General features: G+C 38.8%; 1 protein-coding gene across 1 annotated transcript; it reads left to right on the top strand.

The window, feature by feature from the left end:
• Window positions 1–2,100: 2,100 nt before the first annotated feature.
• On the top strand, window positions 2,101–18,569 carry DNAJB11 (DnaJ heat shock protein family (Hsp40) member B11). The gene is made up of 10 exons (XM_017643202.3): window positions 2,101–2,443; window positions 4,997–5,153; window positions 8,493–8,590; window positions 10,315–10,447; window positions 13,878–14,020; window positions 14,810–14,892; window positions 15,526–15,583; window positions 16,712–16,823; window positions 17,273–17,432; window positions 18,121–18,569. Exons 1-10 carry the CDS (start codon window positions 2,376–2,378, stop codon window positions 18,183–18,185), a joined length of 1,077 nt encoding a protein of 358 aa, XP_017498691.1. The 5' UTR covers window positions 2,101–2,375; the 3' UTR covers window positions 18,186–18,569.
• Window positions 18,570–20,478: the final 1,909 nt, after the last annotated feature.

Here is a 20,478-nt window from a genome sequence, read left to right as displayed (position 1 = left end):
TCCACCGAGCAGAGGTCATCACTTCTAATAAAGCTCCATTTCATGATCTTCAGCCATTTCCTAGTTTCTTAATTGGTTTATGGCCTGTCTAGGTGTGGGCAGTACAACGGTAGAAAGACCATAAAATGTAATTTAGTTCCTCTTTCACATGGCTTCTCTCCCCTAGTAGGCATCTTCCTGAAAGCAGTAATCTTGTCTTCCTCTTACCTCTTTGCATTGATCAAGCGGTAAAGAAGAGGGGCTTTGTATTCATACACATCTGGTAAGGATTCAAGCTGCACTACTAAGGTACCTCAGCGACCTTGAGCAAATTTTGTCATCTCTCTGTTTTTGGTTTCTGCAGCAACATAATTGAGTAACACTGTGTGTCTGGCAGAGTGCTAGGCTCCAGGATTATAGTAGTGAACAAAACAGATAATGTCCTTGCTTTCTTGGAGTACATATTTTAATAAGGAGAACAGATAGTACATACTAAGGACATAAAACAGGAAAATTTCAGATATTAATAAATGCTATTGCCTAGGGGAAAGGAGGTCAATGCCAAATTTGATCTGAGGCCTGAAGGAAAAGGAGCCAGCATACAAAAATTCAAAGGTGCTGTTCTGTATAGCTGTAAAAAGATCAGCCCAGACTCATGCTCATGAAACTGGCATTCCAGAGTGTCAGAGTGTAGGGGGGGAGGTTGGGGAGAAGGGGAGTGGGTAGTGCAGAGGGGGCTCACACAGACATGGAGACAGAATAGGGCAGTGTAAGAATAAAAGTCTCTCATTTTAATTGGTTGGTCAGGGAAGTCTTCTCTGAAGTGGTGACATTTAAGCTGATACCTGAGTTTAAAAAGGAGTCATCCATGTTGGGCTCCAAGGGAAGAGTTTTTCAGGCAGAGAACAGCTAGAGAGCAAAGACCTAGGCAGGAATGAGTTTGGTGTATTCAGAAAAGAGAAAAGAAGCCAGTTTTGCTGGAACATGATAAAGAATATATATACTACGTGCCGGTATAGATCACCGGAGGTTTAAAAAGGTTTTTCCAGCTTTATTGAGAGATGTTGAGATTTTATTCAAAGTGCAATGAAAAGCTATTTGAGGCTTTTAATCAAGGTATCTGACATGTTTGTAAAAAATCATGGGGATAGTGGACAGGAGTGAACGAGATACTACAGTATTAACAGTGGAGGCAGGGAGACCAGTTAGGAGGCTCTTGGCAGGTGAGCGAAGGTATGGCTTGGCCCGGAGAAGTAGTAGAGATGTAGAGTAGTGGACAGATTCAGGATGTAGTTTGAAGGCAAAGATTGGATAGTGTATGCAAGTGGGGAATCAGGGAAGGCACTTGAGTTTCGTCGTGAACAGCTCTAGGTGGTGCATTTACTGAAATGAGCAACAAACAGTAGGTAGGGGGAATCAGAGTTCTTGTAACTGATCATGGTTATTTATTGCGTGCTGTGTGCTAGAAGCTTTGCTAAACGGTTTACGGATCTTCCGTTAAAATTTTACAACACTACCAGTAAATGTTTTGCCTAAAGTTTGTAAGTAAAGCAGCTTACGCTAGGCTGAGGGACAGGGAAGAGGATGTGCGTTCACCGCGATGAAGTGGTGGAAGCTGAATCCGAACGTAAGTCGGCCTCCACGGATTTTTCTCTGTGGGGTACCAGCCTGTTCTCTGTGAAGCCGTGACGATTTTCTTCTGGGCTTGTTAGGAGAAGGTAAAATAAGATCTAAACGATACGTTGGCTTAAAGTATAGTGGTTTGAAGTAGTTGTCCCGCCTATTTCGCCCTTATTTGCCAAACCAGCATCCAGCGCCAAGCTCAATATGAATGAAATTCCGAGACTTGTAACCAAGAAAAGCCTCCTTCCCGCTATTGGTCAGCGATGGAGGAGGATCTTCGTGATTGGTGGAGATTCGAGGAGGCGGGCGGGGGAACTTCGTGCACCTCGGGTGCCAACTCTTGGAACCATTTTTGCCCCCACCATCCTTTACGTAATTTTCTACGACTCTTGGATGCCGGCGCGACTCTCTGACGTTTCCTCTTCTGATTGGCCTGACGCTGTGGCTGCAGTCCCGAAGCCTAACTGGCCGCCTGCACCTTCTCGGAGGTGAAGTGTACTGTGGTGATTGGCTGAGACGCTCTGGCCGCGCGTGATGTCCTAAGCAGCAATTGGAGTTCGTCTGCGGGGGCATCTCTCACCGGGTTTCGGGGCTCCCGGGAAGTGGACTGACAGTGGTGGGGGCAATTCAGCTGTGGCTCCGGACCAAGTAGGAGACCCGTGCGTGAGGCGGCCTCTCAGAGCCAAGAGGGCTGGCGAGCCGGCGCGGCGGCGGCGGAGGCTGTGAGGAGCGCGTGGGACGGGGGCCGGCACAGAGGCCGCCACGGAGAAACCATGGCCCCGCAGAACCTGGGCACCTTCTGCTTGTTGCTGCTGTACCTCCTTGGGGCCGTGATCGCCGGGTGAGGAACGGGCACCCCCGGGCACCGGGCCCGTGAGTCAGTTTTGGCTGGGGAGGAGTCTTGGGGGGAGGAGGAAGCATTACCAGAAGGATTGGAGAGGAGCATTGCTGTGGAGAGGAGGTGAGGTCGTGAAATGGGTAACGTGGGTCAGGCTGGTGGGGTGGAGAGGAGAGCAGTGGGTGACAGATGTGAGAAGGGCTTAGATCCAGAGGCCCTGTGGAGCTAGATTTGCCCAGAGGAGTGGGGGTTGGATTCAGTGCCAAAGGCTATATGAAGGGCTGGCGGGGTGAAGGCTGCTGAGTCGGAGAGGACGATACAATGTTGAACCTCCAACGAGCCATTGGGACGCTGACATTAAAATGGGCGGCTTATGATACCAAGCCATGCAGGGACTGAAGGTGATTGGATTGAGGGAGCAAGGCAGACCCTTTGGAGAACCCTTGAGATACTGAGCCTCAGCTGTCATCATGCCTCTCTGTGTCTCTCCGTGGAACATTCATCAGAAGTTGAATGGTGTTATGAGTGGGAAGCATATTTCACCTGGGATTCTAGCCCACCTAGAATGCACCCACTTATGAATTATGTGACTCCGAAGAACCACCTAACTTCTCATTTGTAACGTGAGGATAATAATGTGCCTCCTGTGTGAAGGGAGTAGGAGCATCTGAACGCTTAGGGATCCTTCCTTCCAGCCTCTGCAATCCATGATCCTATGAACCGTTTGACAGAATATGATATGCCAGGGGCATATTTTAGAATGTGGAAACTAGTAAGGTCTTAGCTTCTAGTAATGTATAGGTTGCTCTAAATGGAAAAAGTACTACCTAGCAGAGCTTTCAAATTAAAGTGCTTGTTATTCTCTTAAAAGTTTTTTCCCTGTACATATATATACTTACACTTTATTGTTTTCCTTTTTCTTGTGAAACATCTTAAATTTGTAAAATAAGTTTTTGTAGGTAACGCTTTATTGTTTTTCTTAGTTTTTGTTGTTACATTTTCACTTAAAGCAACAAGTACCCTAAGGTATTTAAACAAAATGTCAGTATAAGTATTGTTAACACTGTATGTTTCAACTTCAATCTTTCATAAAGTAGTCTCTTGGGAACTGCACTGTTGATGGTGTATGCCAGCCATTTTTCCCCTGTATTCTTCCAAACAACATAACTATTTTTGTAATAAACATATTCTAAGTAAGCCTCATTCTTTATACAGTTAATTCTTGTTATTAATTTCAGTGAATCTTTCAATTTATTGGTTTTCATCTCAAGAGATGTCAGGATTTTGCAGACTTGGGGGAGGAAGATAAAGCACCTAATTAATCCTCATGAAATCCCTTGTGGGTAATAATTTTAAAAACTTAAAAAGGTTAAATGAGTTTCCTAAAGTGTGACCAAGAGCTTATGAAAGATTTTATTAATGTTCTGTCTTACATTACCTGGATTTTGGTACCCCAATGCATTTGTTTCCCCACTGCATTTGTTTAAAATTACCATTACTACTACACTAGCATGTCCATTGTGAACAACTTTCCCATCCCCTTTGTTGATAGAATACATTTTCAAAATAATTTCTGATGCCTATAGTAATTCTCGCAAAAGGAATAGATTTTTGTGAGCATGCTTATTTAATCATTTCATTCAGTGAGTGTTTATTGCTGTCTTCTATGGGCTGAATACAGCTCCTGTTCTGAGAGTTTATTATTAGTCGAATTCTGTCTTCTAGTGACCCTTCTTGCAAGCATTCCCTTTATAATTAACTTGGTTTCAGCATAGTCCCTTGCAAGGAGGTCAGTAGATCTCTAACTTATCTCCCAGGTCATGTCATATGCATATTTGCAGCTGCTGAGACAGGCTCCTGCATTTGGGCTTCAGCAGCTGTCTGTAATCAAAACTTGACCTAGCCAAACTAGTTTGATTCCTAACGAGGACTACAAGATTGATATTTTCCCTCTCTTTCAGCAAAAACACCACAACTCATGTAACCAAATAGATGTTATTGTCTTCAGGGGTCTTATTTGGGTTTTAGCTAAACTCTATGTTAACCTCTGAAGTTCGCAGTGCTATTGTTAGTCAGAACAGTTATGTGATATAATCCTTCTGAATAAAGAAAATCATCCTTTCAGGTTGTTATTTGACCTTTGGAAACAGCCAAAGTCACTTGAAGTCAGAACAGTAATAGGAGGAAAAAAGAATTTGATTATATGGTTATTGGTTGGAAATAATATGTGACCATAAAATTAAAAAAATAGTTTTCTTGTCTGGAGGTAGTTCTGAGAGAAGAATGCCACATATATTTTGAATAATTATAGCATTGTTCAAAAAGTACATAGCCTGTCATTTGATTATTTCAGTAGATAAGACTCATTACAAATTCCAGTGTATTCTTTTTTGTGTGTATGTGTCATACACTTTTTTGTGTGTATTGTGTATATGTATCTTCAATTCCATACCTCTTTGCTCAGGCACAAACCTAACTGTAAAGACAAAAATTTCACTCTTAAAAATATAATGAATAAGTCTTTAATGAAGTGTCCTCTCCTTTTCCCCTCCTCAGACGAGATTTCTATAAGATATTGGGAGTGCCTCGCAGTGCCTCTATAAAGGATATTAAAAAGGCTTACAGGAAACTAGCCCTGCAGCTTCATCCCGACCGGAACCCTGATGATCCACGAGCACAGGAGAAATTCCAAGATCTGGGTGCTGCTTATGAGGTGAGTCAGGAAGAAGGATAAAGTATGAATAAAACCCACAGATACAGAAACGACCATGTAACACAGAGTAACGCACCCTTCTTTCAGGTAACTTCTTTTTGAAAAGAGACAAAAGTAGTAGTGTTCGAGGCTATGTTGTACACTGTATTGCGTAATAATGTTAGTAGATGGCATTTCCTACCTTTTCATGCTAGTATTTGTTTTAAAGAGAATAATGTTGAAAAAGCTGAGTGACAGAAAGATGGGTAGATTAATAAGTAGATTGATCATCAGGCAATCAGTTTGGGAGCTGGAGCCAGAAATAGAAGCAAAAGCTAAATGAAGATTGCAAATCCACATGCCCATATGGATCAGACAAATAACACATAAGGCAGGTAGAGGATAAAACATGACAGTGGATATTCTCCCTCTGTATTGGGAATCAGTAGGGATTGATGAGAACTGTGACAAACTGAAGTCTTGCCGTGTCAAGGCAGCAGCTGCTATTCAATGACAGCCAGTTTTTGCCATATTCAAATGCAACACTGTGTTGCCAGATCATTTCATTTTTCAAGAGAAGTAGAAATCCAGATTTTTGTGTAAATTCTCCCGATTGTAAAATTTTTGGAACTAATTCAACTTAAAAATTTCTTTTTCATGCAGAACAAACAAAGCACAGCTATGGTTTGAATTTTCAGCTTCTACTCTAGAGGTCAGAAGACTTCCATGTATATCATCACATTACTCTTCACTAGGACACCATGAAGTATAGTAGTGCTGGGCAGATTCTTATTCCCATTTTCCTTTTTTTCCCCATTTTTAACAATACTGAGGAATATTTATTGGATGATTTGATATACATATACATTGTAAAAGGTTTCCACCCATCTAGTTAATTTAACACATCTGTTACTTCACATGTTTATCTCTTCTTGGTGAAAACATTTAAGTTCTACTTATCAAATTTTAATTATATAATTCAGTGTTATCAACTGTAGTCACTATTTGGTCCCATTTTTTTTTAAAGGGCACAGAAAAAATATTTAACATTAGAAATTATGGAGCTAAACTTTCTGAATTCAGGTTAAATCCCTGTATAGTGAGATGGCAGGAAACACATCTGAAAATAGTTTAGTAGTAGAAAGAACCTAGAGGGACTAGACCCCAGTGCTTCCTAGATTAAAGAAGTGACTGAACTAAAATAGTGCCTTATACCCAGATGAAATCCAGAACTAATGGGGACCCCCTTTCTTCTCCTGTTACCTAGGGATCTTAGGACCCAAATTCCTAACCTGGAACCCACAGATAAAATTGAGAGGGTTGGTGAAACCTATTAAACTATCTATAATTTGTTTCTTGTTGATAATATAGATTCTGTATTTTGCACTAGAGTTCCCATGAGTATTCCCATTGTTTGCTGAGACCCCAGTATTCAAAAATATTTTCTAGGAAAGCTGTTGCTAAGAATTTACCATGTTTTTTAAAGAGTCTACCACATTCTTTAGTAATGAGTTAGGCAGGTCATACATAAATCATTCATGAGATTGCAGTTTACTTAACTCTAATAACCTTTCTACTCACTAGTTCAAAATTTTTTTTTCTTTGTATCATTCACTTGATTGCCTTTTGTCCTTAGAGATAAACTTGTGTTCACAGTTCAAAATCCCAGTAAAATTGAAGAGTCTTTTCTGAATACAAATCTGCTTTCTCTATTGAGCTGGAATTACTGCTGGCATTTTAATTAGTTGAGATTCTGGGTTGGTTGGCCAATTGACTAAGAACCTTTTCTTTTCTTTTAAAAATAAAAAAGTTTCCAGGAACATGGAATAAATTTGCATCCCTTAGACAGAAGAAAGTAAAGAGGAAGTGAATGGTAATAAATAACTTTAAGGGTAATTTTTGGGTGGTTACTATAGAAGCCTCTGATGTCCAAAAAGAGCTGACTTAAAAATAGTCTTTGTTTTGGGGTTTTGAAATGGTGTTTCTTAGATATCCAAATATGGGGTTCATTTCTTTGCCAAAACAATACCAGAGAAGTGGACTTGAAAGTAAAAATATTGGAAATCCATATCAGATAATAAGAGGTTTCTTTGGACTTTTGTTTGTTTGATTTTGTTATTTTAATTAACTCTGCCCTTTTTTGCTTCCCCAAAGTAGCTATTTTTTTTTTTTTTAGCTAAAAATTTGTAACTATTTACTGAAACATTCATTTCTCTCACCTGGTCTCTCATAGCAGCTTTAATCAACTACTTTGGTCACTTCTGGATTAATCCATTTGTCTTTGCTTTTAAGAATGCTCACTCTCTTGTACACTCAGTTTCCTTTTGTCCTTCTATTATATCTTAAATGTTAATACATTTTTGCTGTGTCTCCTTACATGTCATTCAGGCACTCAGCCAAAATATATCCTATTTATATATGCTAGTCAGATTTTCCCTTTCCTGTGTGGCATCAACAAGCCCCATCTACTTCAAACCTCTGTTGCTAAGCCAACACAAGTATGAGTTTGAAACTTTCTCCTCTGCTCTGCTGTTTAAATAAGAGTTTTCAAATATCAAAGAAAGAGTATAAAGCTATTTAATTTTCAAAACCACATGTGTCTATATACTTCAGATTACTCTAAATAGACAAGAAACTTTTTTTTGCATGTTGAAGGCAAATAGAAGCTTATTTTGTTTTTATATTTTTTAATATTATATATGAAGGGGGCCCAATAAGAAAGCATATATTTACATCTATGTAGTTTTCTAAAACCATTAAAACTTCAAAAGGTTTTTTCAAGATGTGAAATTGACCTTGAGCAACCTTCACAGAAGAGTATCCCTTTTACTTTCTGCAATTCAAATGCAGGAGGTTATGAACTTAAACATATATATGGTAGTCAGCATTCTTTGTCAAATGGATTTTTACATAAACCAAAAAATGAAAAAGTGAATATGAAAATATAGCAGTATAGAGAAATAATACAGCAAATTGGTTAACAGCATAAACACTGGAGTCACACTGCTTGGGAAGTAAACCTGAGGAATTTGTCTCCCCTCTTCCCTATTACTGCCATCACCGTAGCCATATCACTAATCTCAGATATGATTTTTATGTGAGTAGTGGAGTTCTGATAAATTTAAATTAAAAACATGATTGGAGCAATGTGGAAGTTAGAAAATGAGTAGTGCATCAAAGAATTTAGTCAAAAAATAATAACTTTATAAACATGCCTTAATACCATACATAATGAAAATTATACTCCACTAAAATCTTAGACACAGCATCAGTTTAAATAAATAAATACATATATTTAAATGCACCTTAATTGAACCTTACCGACTCATAATCTTTTCTTCCACTGGTTTTCATCTCCAGGTTTTGTCAGATAGTGAGAAACGGAAACAGTATGATACTTATGGTGAAGAGGGGTTAAAAGAAGGTCATCAGAGCTCCCATGGAGACATTTTTTCACAGTAAGTAATTAACGCATCTGCAAAGTATTAGTGTTCTGAGAATGGATTGCATGGTGGTTATTAAAGCATCATCCTCATTCCCTTGTTCAGAAGCTTTTGATGAAGAGTGCAACTCTACAGACCCTTGACCAAAAGGTCAATCCTTCTCTCTGTGGGAATGTACTCTTCTATTTGCATAAAATTCCAGAAGAGACAAATAGCACTAGAAGGGTTGCTCATCTAGCCAGCCACATCAGTAAAATCCCTGGCAGTATGGGGGGGATACATGTTGGAAACCAGTCCGTCCTTGTCCCCTAGCTGTCTTAGAATCTGTAAACCATTTAATGAGCAGTTATTCTTACAAGCAAGAGTGAGAGAAATTCCTGCTCCTATACCCAGAGCTGCCTCTCTCGTTCTGTCAACAAGAGAAGAATAATTGTGAGAATCAGCATTGGTGGAAGGAGTTAAGGTAGAAGCCCTTTCTTTCCTGGTATACATGGCTTTCTGGGAGTGCTCAGTGGCTGAAATAATAAACACCTTTCCTTCTTACTCTTTGAACCCCTCTTTGTTGAGCACTTGAATTTCCATATATCCTGATGATGCCATATACTAGCAGATCTTAATCTGGGACTTCAAGTTATAAACAAAAGGATGTTTGAATAAGCATTTCCATGGAGAGAGGGTTCATTACTTTCTTCATTACTAAGAAATTAAAACCTGATTCTCAAAGGGTTTTGTGAACCCTTAATCAAAAGAAGTTAGAATCACTGTTGCATATAGTAGCTTCCCCCATTTAGTGTTTGGGGGTGACAGTAGATTTTCAGGAATTGTGGAGATGTGTGAGTAATATGGTTTGGAAATCCTGTTCTTTCTCAGGATTGATTTGGCTATTTAGCCTAGTAGGGAAGTGTCCCATTCCCCTTGGCTGTCAGAAGTGATACCTACAAAAAGAAAAACTCCATCCCCCAATTCCCCCCAAAAACATCCTCTCCCTCTGCCTTTATTTAAGATACATGGAATCCATTTACCGAGATTGGTTGGTGGGAGGGAGTTATATAGTTGTAGTCATCACTGTGTTAACATCTGAGGCATCTTAATAACACCAGAAATTAACATTAAAATTAGAGTACCTGCAGAGTTGAAGGTCATTGTATTAATCTCAAAGTGATGCTTCTGTTATGTAGAGAAATTAATTCTAGTCTTGTAGAGACCAGAACTTAATTTCCCTTATGGTCTAGAATTTTACTAAGGCTGATGCTTTTTTAGTTTCTTTATGTACTCAAGATTCTTGTACATGAAAGTAGCTTCTTTCACCAATGTTAGTTTCTAAAAAGCATATAAAGTGAACACTACAAATGTTCAAAATTACCATTAGGTTCAATATTCCTTGTTTTTAAATATACTATCCTTTTATCAGTAATTTCACATACCTGATATTTCTCAATATAGAAACATTATTTCATTGATTAAACTCAACTTTGGATTCACTGATATACTGTATATATGCACTGTACTATATATCTGGAAAGATTGTAGTAAAAAGTAAATTTTTGTGGTGGGGGGCAATATAGTTGATATTATATAAATTAAAAATTGCATATGATATGTGACTCCAATGTATTAAAAATGTTTTTGTTTTGCATGATATGTCGGTAAGACACAATATTTTATCAATGTGGAGAAAGCTAAATAATTGCAAACATGCACTCTGATTTTTTTCGTGATAATTTTACACTTATCTACAGCTTCTTTGGAGATTTTGGTTTCATGTTTGGAGGAACCCCTCGGCAGCAAGACAGAAATATTCCCAGAGGAAGTGATATTATTGTAGATCTAGAAGTCACTTTGGAAGAAGTATATGCAGGAAATTTTGTAGAGGTAAGTTCAAACTAACTCCCAGAACTTTTTTTTGGACTAAAAGCATGAGGTTTCTGGGTACCCTTCTCTGTCTTTTACGGGGTAGGAAGAGTGACTAGATGTACAGATTGATGAATCATAATCCTTGGTTCATGATACACTGTTACTTTTCATAAACTCATCACTCAGCCCAAGAACTACATAAATCAGTACCCCCACTTACATCTACCTCCATGCTACTTCACTGTTCCATTCCTGCCTCCCTTCAGAGGTAGCTACTATCCTGAGTTTTATCTTAATTATTCCCTTGCCACCTGCTTGTTGCGTGTATTACACATATATGAATACCTGAATAATATATTGTTTTATTTTCATTGTTTTTCACTTTGTAAAACAGCATTATACTGTATTTTATCTTCTGGACTGCCTTTTTCCTCTCACTGTTATGTTACCATGATTCATTTATGTTGTTGCTGATAGCTGTAATTCTGCTGTACAGAATTTCACTGTGACCACATTGTGTCAGGAGACACATAGGTTATTTCCAGTTTTTTTTCAATTCTAAAAAGTGCTCTTATGAATATTCTAGTAGATATATCCAGGTACATGTGAGCAAGACTTTCTCTTGGGTGGATATGTGGTTTAAGAGTGGAATTGCTGGGTTATACGAACCAGTGCTCGTTTGTTCAAGATATACCATATTGTTTTCTCAATTTATTGAGATTAATAACACTTCCACCAGCAATTTTCCACCTCTCTAAAATGTAGAATTATTAGACTTCTCAATTTTTGCTCATCAAATGGGTATAAAATATTGATCTCATTGTGACCTTGATTTGCATTTTATTGATTAATAATGAGGATAATCATCTTCATGTTTATTTACTGTATTTGTTTCCTTTCTTGTGAAATTCTGTTCATGTCCTTTCCCATTTTTCTTTTGCCCTTTTCTTATTGATTTCTAAGAAAAGTTTATTCTTAATACTGATCCTTAGTTGGCTGTATGTGATACAAATATATCCTGCCAGTTTATAACTTGTCTTTTCACTATATTGAAGATTTACTTAAATGGGCGGAAGTAATTTATTTTAATGTGGCCAAATGTATCAGTCTGTTCTTTTATGGTTAGCTTTTGTATTGTGTGTAAGCAATTCTTCTCTGTCCTGAAATCAGAAAGCAGTTCACTTACATTTTCTACTAAAACAGTCGCATCTTTTAAGTTGAGGTTATTCACCTTTTTTTACCTCTGGAAAATTTATATCCATTGTTTTTCAAATATTGAATCTTCTTGTCACTTCTACTTCTATCTGCTCTTAATTTTCTCTTAAATATTGTTTTTTAAATTCTTTTTTATCCTTCCCAACTTCCTTCTAGGGTAGGGGGTGCCTCTTTCTGGTCTTCTAGCTCACTACCTCAATTTTCAGCTGTATCTATTTTAATAATAGACTGTCAGCTCTGTTTTATTTCAACTCATTTTTATACATAATATTCCTACTTGATTCTTTTATTATTTCTTACTCCATTTCAGTTTGCTAATGTCTTCCCTCATCTCCTTAAGTATTACCATGCTTATTTTAAATTTTTGATCTGTCTTCTCTAATACATTTGCTTAAAAATACATGTTTTATCCAGGTTGTTACCTTTTCGAGGGGATGGGGAAGCAGATAATTGGACTTCTTAGGTGTCTCCTTATTTTGGCCTTTGACCTCATATTTGCCCCATGGGTAGTGACAGCTCTCCCTGGCAGAGCTTATTGGGATGAGCCCTTGCCTAGTGGTCTTAACTGTTTTCTTTGCTTTTATGGACTGTTTCTGTTTTTGTTTGGTGTCTGAGCTCTTTTGTTTTTGGGGAGGGACACAGGCAGTTCAGGAGAGAGGCAAGAGCAAACATTCGGCTGCTTTTCCCAACATCTCACCTACTGTTAGCTCCGCTGTAGGCACTGCCCTATACATAATACCAGTTCAAAGTACCTTCTGTCTTTGCAGTGTTGTCACAAATTTTGTGTTATAATTATTGTTTCCTGGAATCCATGTTTTCTTACAGTTTTTCCAGGATTTTGGAAGAGATAACTGGTAGCTTATACATATATGCCATGTGACAAGAAACATTTTCTTCTTAGTTGTGGCTTTTGCTTTGAATAGTTGAAAGAAGAGGACTAGACAGTTACAGAAGGTGCAGCTGGCTTGTAATACTCTTGTTCAGTCTAAAGAATGGGGAATAAGGGCATTAAAAATATTTGGGTCTTCTCTCCGAAACAGGTTGTTCTGTGGGAGAAAAGAGGCGAGCTTGATTAACTTCCCTGTTCCCTTCCAGACCTGTTGCTTGCAGTCATCACTAACACACAGGGCACATCTCTTCTAAACAAATTCTGTTTTATCTAGTTATTGTAAAGGTTGTATGTAGTCTTTCTATTTAAATGACCCCAGGGTAAATTCTTTTTTCAGAAAAAATTACCTTGAGAGAATAGCAGTTCAAAGAATGGACTTTGGACTAGACTGCCTGGTTTAGAATACTGGCTCTGCCATATGTTAGTTATGTGGCCTTGGTCATGTTACTGAACCTTTCTGTGCTTTCCTCACTTCTGTAAAATTGAGACAATAATAGTACCTACCTCTTAAGATTGTTGTGAGGATTCCGTGAGTTCATTTATAATAAAGTGATTAGTGCATTGCTTGGCACACAGTAAGTGCAATGAAGTGTTTGCTGTGGTCACTGTTACTGTTGTTATTTATCTTGTTGACCTGGGCTTTCTTATGTTGGTAGACTTCAGGGGATTTTTCTCCAAGCATTTGTATCATCCTGCTGCATGAGCATGTGTCTTGTGATTAGATGTTTGACTAATTAAACAGGCGAAAACAAGGATACATTTTTTCATATATATATTAGTTTCCACGTACTAAGAGAGATCAATGATTGCAGTCAACCTCAAAGAGGTGAGCGTGGTATGTGAAAGTATCTGCACTGAGGTAGCATTGGAAAACAGTGTTAGACTGAGTTACCTGAAACAGGGAAGTGTTTTTATGAGGTTAATCATTGCTAGTCTTATGGTGGTAGCCAAATGCCAGCGTTTGAAGGCTGTGGTTGTTCTTCAGGGATTACACTTTATACAGCTCAGATTTCTTAAAATATGGTAATTCTGTGAACTACTTTGACTTAGCAGTATTTAGATGTGGCTTAGAAATGCTGATACCCATTCCTTTTTTGTTTTCTTTCTGAGTCCCCTGTTTTCTCTAACTTTAGGATTGAGTCATTTAAATATCTCTCATTCATTCCTCCATGGGAACTGATTTTTAACTCCTCAAAGACTTGTGTCAGCTTTAGGTCTATGGAGGGATAGCTTGCCAGAGAAGAGGAAGCTCAGCCCTGGCAGGTGTGCACACCGTGATCAGTTGAGGAAACTAAAGACCATTTTACAGGAGAGAGAAGCTGATGTTTTTTCTGCATCTCTTAGGTAGTTAGAAACAAGCCTGTGGCAAGGCAGGCTCCTGGCAAACGAAAATGCAACTGTCGGCAGGAGATGCGGACCACCCAGCTGGGCCCAGGGCGCTTCCAAATGACCCAGGAGGTGGTCTGCGATGAGTGCCCTAATGTCAAGTAAGTGAAAGTGCCTTCTTTGTTCTACCAAGAGATACTTTAATCACCTCATTTTGTCTGATAAAATGCTAATGCTCCCTACCTAGATTTTTACTTCCCTCCCCTTACCCTCCCCTCTCTCATGTTATAACAGGATAGAGCAAAAAAATGTGTATTTTAATTTTTTCCAAAAATATTTCTTCTAAACATCTCCTTTTATGATTCTGAACAAATAAGCAGTGCCCTTTATTTCTGAATATACTTATAAATGTTGATGTTTCATTTTTCCTACTTGAAACATTAAAGCAATTTTATATGTCCAGCTGCCATTTCAGATTCAAGAAGTACACCATTTGTTGATTATGTTACAAGCACAACTATTTAATTGAACCTTAAATTATATATATATCAAAACTAGATCAGTTATTTGTACAATCAGGAAAAAAAACCAGAAAGGTTAAACTCTCCTGCTAGATTCCTGATAAACATGACCCTGTCTTTTCAGGTGCAAATTTATGTAAGTGTGAGCAGTTTTCCCTGTTAGGATCTCACTCAGTTCACAGTAACCAGTCTACTGCAGGCATTGTTAGAGGCAGCACTTGCAGAATTATGTGACATACAGTAGCTTTGCTTCGGCTTTTGGCATGTGGAAGATGTACGTGGATATCAGATGGCTTTGCCAACTAGAGATACAGGGAAGTCCTCCAAAAAACAACTCTGAGAGGATGGATAAATTACAACTTTAATTATCTGTGTCTGGAGTTTGGTTTATATTTTCATTTTTTCCTTTTAAAATTTTCTTTGTTGCAGACTAGTGAATGAAGAACGAACACTGGAGGTAGAAATAGAACCTGGGGTGAGAGATGGCATGGAATACCCCTTTATTGGAGAAGGTGAAATACTGATATTGATGTTTTATTATCATAACTGTATACTTTTTGCTTGTATGCCTCCCACCTCTGCCTCACCCCATATCTTAATGGCCACTTTATAAATGCATGTATCATTTTCAACACTCCTCAGTCAGTTTTGGGATATAGAAAGCCTTTTATGACCATCATGGTTGGTCATCTTAAGCAGTAGCATTACTGTTTATCCTTTGAATATCATGACCAAAAGTTACTATCAAGTAGCTTGAATTACAACATAATTTAGTTCAGACCTTAATGGATTAATTTTAACTCAGCAATAAAAGATATGTAACTCTAGTTGGCATTATTTAGATGCTCTCAGACCTCACCTTTAGGGTTAAATTCAAAACTCGAAAGGAAGGAAAGCTTCAGGTTCAGGAAATCAATGGATCATTCTTTGTTCAGGAAGTAGGTTATTTATTACTGTGCCTGAGGTATAGGTGATCTTCACTAATAATCAGAAACTTGATATAACCAGTGAGAGACAGTGCTATCACAGATAGACTTGCTAATCAACACCTAAGGTAGTGGCTTTAAAAGAATTCTCTCAGCCAAATAGATTTTGCAGTGTTCGCCTTGTGTGATCTGCAGTATTCTGTAATCTGTTCTGATTAGGTGAGCCTCACGTGGATGGAGAACCAGGAGACTTGCGGTTCCGAATCAAAGTTGTCAAGTAAGTAAGCTAATTTTAGAAGCCTTCTCTTTGGCCAGTGCTTCTCAGATGAGTCAGATTATTGAAATATGGGTCGCCACTAGCGCACTTTGAGACTTTTTCCTCTTTCCTGCCCTTAATACCTGAAATGATTGTAACTTTACAATAATAGTGAAAATTTGGGGCTAGTGCCTAGGATTGAGCCCAGTTATTTATTTACTCAGGACCTTCAAATCCAAGATACTGGAAGGAAAGAGTTGATAAGACAAATAAGGAGTTGTAAAGGAAAGGCAAACAAGAATGGGGAATCAGAAGACCTGGGATTTTACCTGAGGAAGTGTGGTACCACACAAGAATGGGAGCTCCCCATGGAGAGGACCTTCTTTACATAATATGCAGCTTCTGTGCAGAAAGAGCTGTTCTTTTCCTGGCTTTTCTTCATCATGCAGTGATGCTCAGACAAGAAGTGTGTCTAGGACTCAGACTTTCTTGTTTATTATTTCTCTCTTGTTACCACTTTGGAAATCAATGATACCATTTCTTCTAAGGATTCATTGAAACAAGATTTCCACCTAAGCATGGAGAAATGGGCCCCTGCTGCCTAGCACTTTTTTCTCGCAGAACTCTTTAATTTCAGTGATCTTTGCCCCAGCTTTCCTTACTTACCTTGTATTTCTGATCACTTCCCAGAGAAACTGGAACATGTGCTGTTCCCTGAGTAAACTTTATCAAGTCTGCCTTTGCCAGAATTCCCTTTTACCCCATTCCCATCCTTCTCTGTGTCCATCTTATCTGTGTCTTTAGAGCTGACCTGGCCTTTAGCCCAGCTCCGGAAACCTCCCAAACCTGTTCCCAAAAGTGTCTCCCTCAGTCCACTGGCAGAAGTTGTCTTTCCTTTCCATAATCTAATTACTTGCAGTATTGCTTATGCTTTAGCTTCTGTTGATTCTGTTGATTATAAGAGTAGGGTTTAGTACACCTTACACAACTCCATAGTCTCAGTACTACACACACAAGGAGTGTCCAATAAATGCTTATTGTTTGAAAGAGTGGTGTTCATCCTTTTTCTAAAAGATCTCCTTAAAACCTTCTTGAACTTTTCCTAAGGAAAGATGGAAGTTAATGATTTTTACCTTGTTCTGTTTTTAGGCATCCAATATTTGAAAGGAGAGGAGATGATCTATACACAAATGTGACCATCTCACTAGTTGAGTCTCTTGTGGGCTTTGATATGGCTATCACTCACTTGGATGGTCATAAGGTAAGCAAACTAATTTTTCTATTTCCTATCCTTTTAAAGCCTCCATACAGGTAGTTTACTGATTATTTCAGCCGCTTCAGTCATTTAGAGCCATGGGGGCAACTTCTTGGTCTGTTCTGCCTCCTCTCCTCTGTCTGCTGCTGAACGTCTCGCAGAACAGTGCCAGACATGTTTCAGCTGCTCAGACTTGACTGCACAGTGTCTGGCAGTCTTGTGCTAGGATCTCCATTGGCAGAAGCCTGGCTTTTTTACTTGTTTATGTGTTTGGTTTTCTTTTGATTTTTAAAGTCCTGTGTGTCTGGGTGACATTGTCCTGAAGGTGCTGCCCTTTGCTGCATCCTTGCTCCTGAGCTGCGCCACGAGCTTCAGGCACCAATGCTCCTCAGAAGCCACATGTGGCACTTTGGGAGTAGTGGTCCTGCTGCAACCTGTTCCGTTTTGCTCCCCAGGTGCACATTTCCCGGGACAAGATCACCAGGCCAGGTGCTAAGCTGTGGAAGAAGGGAGAAGGGCTCCCCAGCTTTGATAACAACAATATCAAAGGTTCTTTGATAATCACTTTTGATGTCGATTTTCCAAAAGAACAGTTAACAGAGGAAGCGAGAGAAGGTGAGTGCACTATTAGAGTGTGTGTGCCTCAGGAGCATGAGAACAGGTGACTAGGAGGACAGGCAATGAGAACAAAACCCTCCAGTGGCATCGGGCATCAACCCTGGCACTAGCGAGCACATGCCTGGGAGTGAGCTTGCCTTTCCACCGAGGCCACAGGAAAGTCTTTTTTCACTGTTACAGAAGGCTGTGTGCACTGCGTTCCCACACCTAAGAGTGGTGTGTTGTGTGGGTGTGAAACAGAATCGCGTGAAACAAAATTAGCTGCACCAGACTGTTGAAGGGAAGGCGCACATTAGAGGGCTGTGGTGGTGCCAGCAATGAGCAACTGGGGTAAGGGCCCAGGAGGGAGTTCTAAATAGTAAGACGCAGGGAAATGGTGAAAGGGTAGAAGTGAAAAGAGGACAGTGGAGTGGAACACAGCTGAAGAAGTTCCTTCCATTCTGACTGCCTCTTCTCATTTCTTACTTTATAGCATTTTGTGAGATGTGTGTGTGGTATGTGCCCAAGAGTAAGATGAGGGGTCATTTTGGACATATGTTGTTGTGTAATGACGTTGGACCCTGGTGGTTATTGGTTTAATTCAGATACACAGTTGTCACAAGGCCTTCTGTGAGCCTCCCCGTGAATCATGCTCTACAGAAGTCGCATTTTGGTTAACGGAGTCATTTGTTCATTCTCTCTCCAGGTATAAAACAGCTCCTGAAACAAGGGTCAGTGCAGAAGGTATACAATGGACTGCAAGGATACTAAGAGTGAATAAAATTGGACTTTGTTTAAAATAAGTGAATCAGCGATATTTATTATCTGCAGAGGTTTTTTTGTGTTTATGTTTTATTTTCAGTATGCAAGTTTGGCTTAATTTTTTTTCTTCTAATGATCGTCATGAAATGAATAAGAGGGCCTAAGAATTTTTCCATTTGTGTTCAGAAAAGAATAACCAGCAAAAGGTTTAATAATACCTCTCCCTTTGGGGATTTCATGTCTGGTGCTGCCATCTGAGTTTCAAGATTTAAAGCTGCAAGAGGACTCTAGGAGCAAAGGAAACAGTAGAATGGGCTGGAGCTAATTGTTAGCTATCTCATTCAAAATGCCAACTGGAGAAATCTGTTTTTAAATACATTTTGTTGCTATTTTTTTCTTGGCTCCTGTTTCTTGTTGGTGTAGCTGTACTCTTGTCTCTTCCATCCCCGTTTGGTCACCTTCCCTTGATCTGCCCAGTGCCCCTCCATGGTTCGTGTGAGCTACGTAGTTATCCTCGTATCGTGCAAGATGGACACAAACATACAAAAGAATGATAAAGATCCAGCCCCCATACTCAGTGAAACAAACGTGGTACCTTCTAGAAAAGAGCTTAGAGGAACTGAATAGATTAGAGATTAGGGTAGAGGAATGAAGGTTACACAAAGATCTAATTGTCCCCAAGAAAGTATATTTTCTCTAATCTGGGAATAATAAATTCTGATGTGGATACTTTACTGTTTAGAAAGCACTTTTCACACATACAACCTCAGTTGGCCTCATGAAGACAAGGTCTTTGGTTTGTGCTATTAAGTAAGATTACCAATTGGCCTCAGAAAATGGGTTTTAAGTAGAGTTGCAAATTACATTTGCCTCTCTCAATGGTATCTAATTGAGATGGTACATGATTTGGGTATATTTAAGTTGGATTTTCTTTACTTCTCTACATTATACAATCATATCACATGCTACTTTTCATAAATTTTTGGACTCCTCAGCTAGTGAGTGTTTCAATGCTGTTGAACAATCTTTTGCAATATGTGTGTGCTGCCTTCAAGCCATAGTATAATTCCAGCAGCATTCCCACCTTGGCTATACAGCTAATGCTGCTATTTGCCTTTTCATTGCATTTTGCCCATTTTACAATAACGAGTGGAAAAAGGGAAGAAATGGAAATTTTATCAACTTAGAATAGTTAAAAGGTGAAAACAGCACATCTTTTAACCTCAACCAGATACTATTTGGACTTTATTTGTTCAGCATGTTCACTTGTGAAGGAAAAGAACAAAATTAAAAGGCTAATTTGAAATGCAGACAATCTGTCTTATCAAGTAAAGTCACATAAATATAAATGTAAATTTGGGGACTTTTTATATGTTTACCATACATCATATACTGAGTTGCTCTAGTTGAGCCTTAGAAATAATCAACATTTCCCTTAAATATCCTAGCCCAGGAAAACTACTGATGAATATTTGCACTCACTAATCCCCCTCTTTCCAAGATGTTTGCAAGAGTTGGTTGCAGAGGTGCTATGAGTAACTCAGAGGTAGAGTTACTAGTCTGGGCAAGAAAGACTTCAATAGAGATAATGCACTTGTTATAAACAAAGATGGTAATAGGGCTTTGTCACTCCTATTTATCCATGGTCCAGACCTGTGATTTAATGAGTTAAAAAGGAATATTCTTTCATCATTTGGCATCTTATGAGCTTCAGTTCCCTTTTATTGTTTTATCTGAAGCACATCGTAATGTGGAAAGATTTATGTAAAAGTTCCATAGGTTTTCTTGTAATAAACCAAGTAAACAGATAGTGTCTTCAACCTCACAAACAATAATGTTATTCTAGCAAAATATGTAATGAAGTGGAAAGGATTCTTGGCCTGGGATCAAACTTAATCTCTGTGGTAGTAGGCAAACCAGTTAACCTCTCTGAACCTCCGGTTTTTCATCTACAAAATGGGGAAAGGAAAAAAAATTCAATTTGAGCTTTTGTGCATTTCTAACATCTATTTTGGCTACTCAGGTATCCTTATTTATTTCCTGGTCCTCAACTGCATTCACTGTTGATTAGATTGCCAGATACCTGAATCCTCAGTGGTGTTAGTGCTCAGAAATGTTTTTAGAAAAGGTAACCAGATCTGAAAACTTAAAACTAATTTGAAAAGTTGCATTGGGTGTTATTAGAAATGGAAATGGAAGGAGGATTTTTATTCTATTCCCTGAAAACAGATAAACTGCTTTGACATCTATCCTGAATGAAAGACATATCCCAGGACTCCGGGAGATAAGCAGAGAAGAAAAG

Source organism: Manis javanica, chromosome 3, assembly GCF_040802235.1.
Source record: "Manis javanica isolate MJ-LG chromosome 3, MJ_LKY, whole genome shotgun sequence".
Classification (NCBI taxonomy): Eukaryota; Metazoa; Chordata; class Mammalia; order Pholidota; family Manidae; genus Manis; species Manis javanica.
The sequence above is the reverse complement of the archived record's forward strand: the minus strand, read 5'-3'. Positions and strand labels throughout refer to the sequence as shown.

Bases quoted from the DNA above. Each gene is read 5' to 3' on its own strand.
- DNAJB11 (XM_017643202.3), top strand. From the start codon at position 2,376: ATGGCCCCGCAGAACCTGGGCACCTTCTGCTTGTTGCTGCTGTACCTC. The intron at 10,448-13,877 runs GTAAGTTCAAAC...TGCATCTCTTAG, and splicing joins ATGCAGGAAATTTTGTAGAG to GTAGTTAGAAACAAGCCTGT. The intron at 14,893-15,525 runs GTGAAATACTGA...TGTTCTGATTAG, and splicing joins ATACCCCTTTATTGGAGAAG to GTGAGCCTCACGTGGATGGA.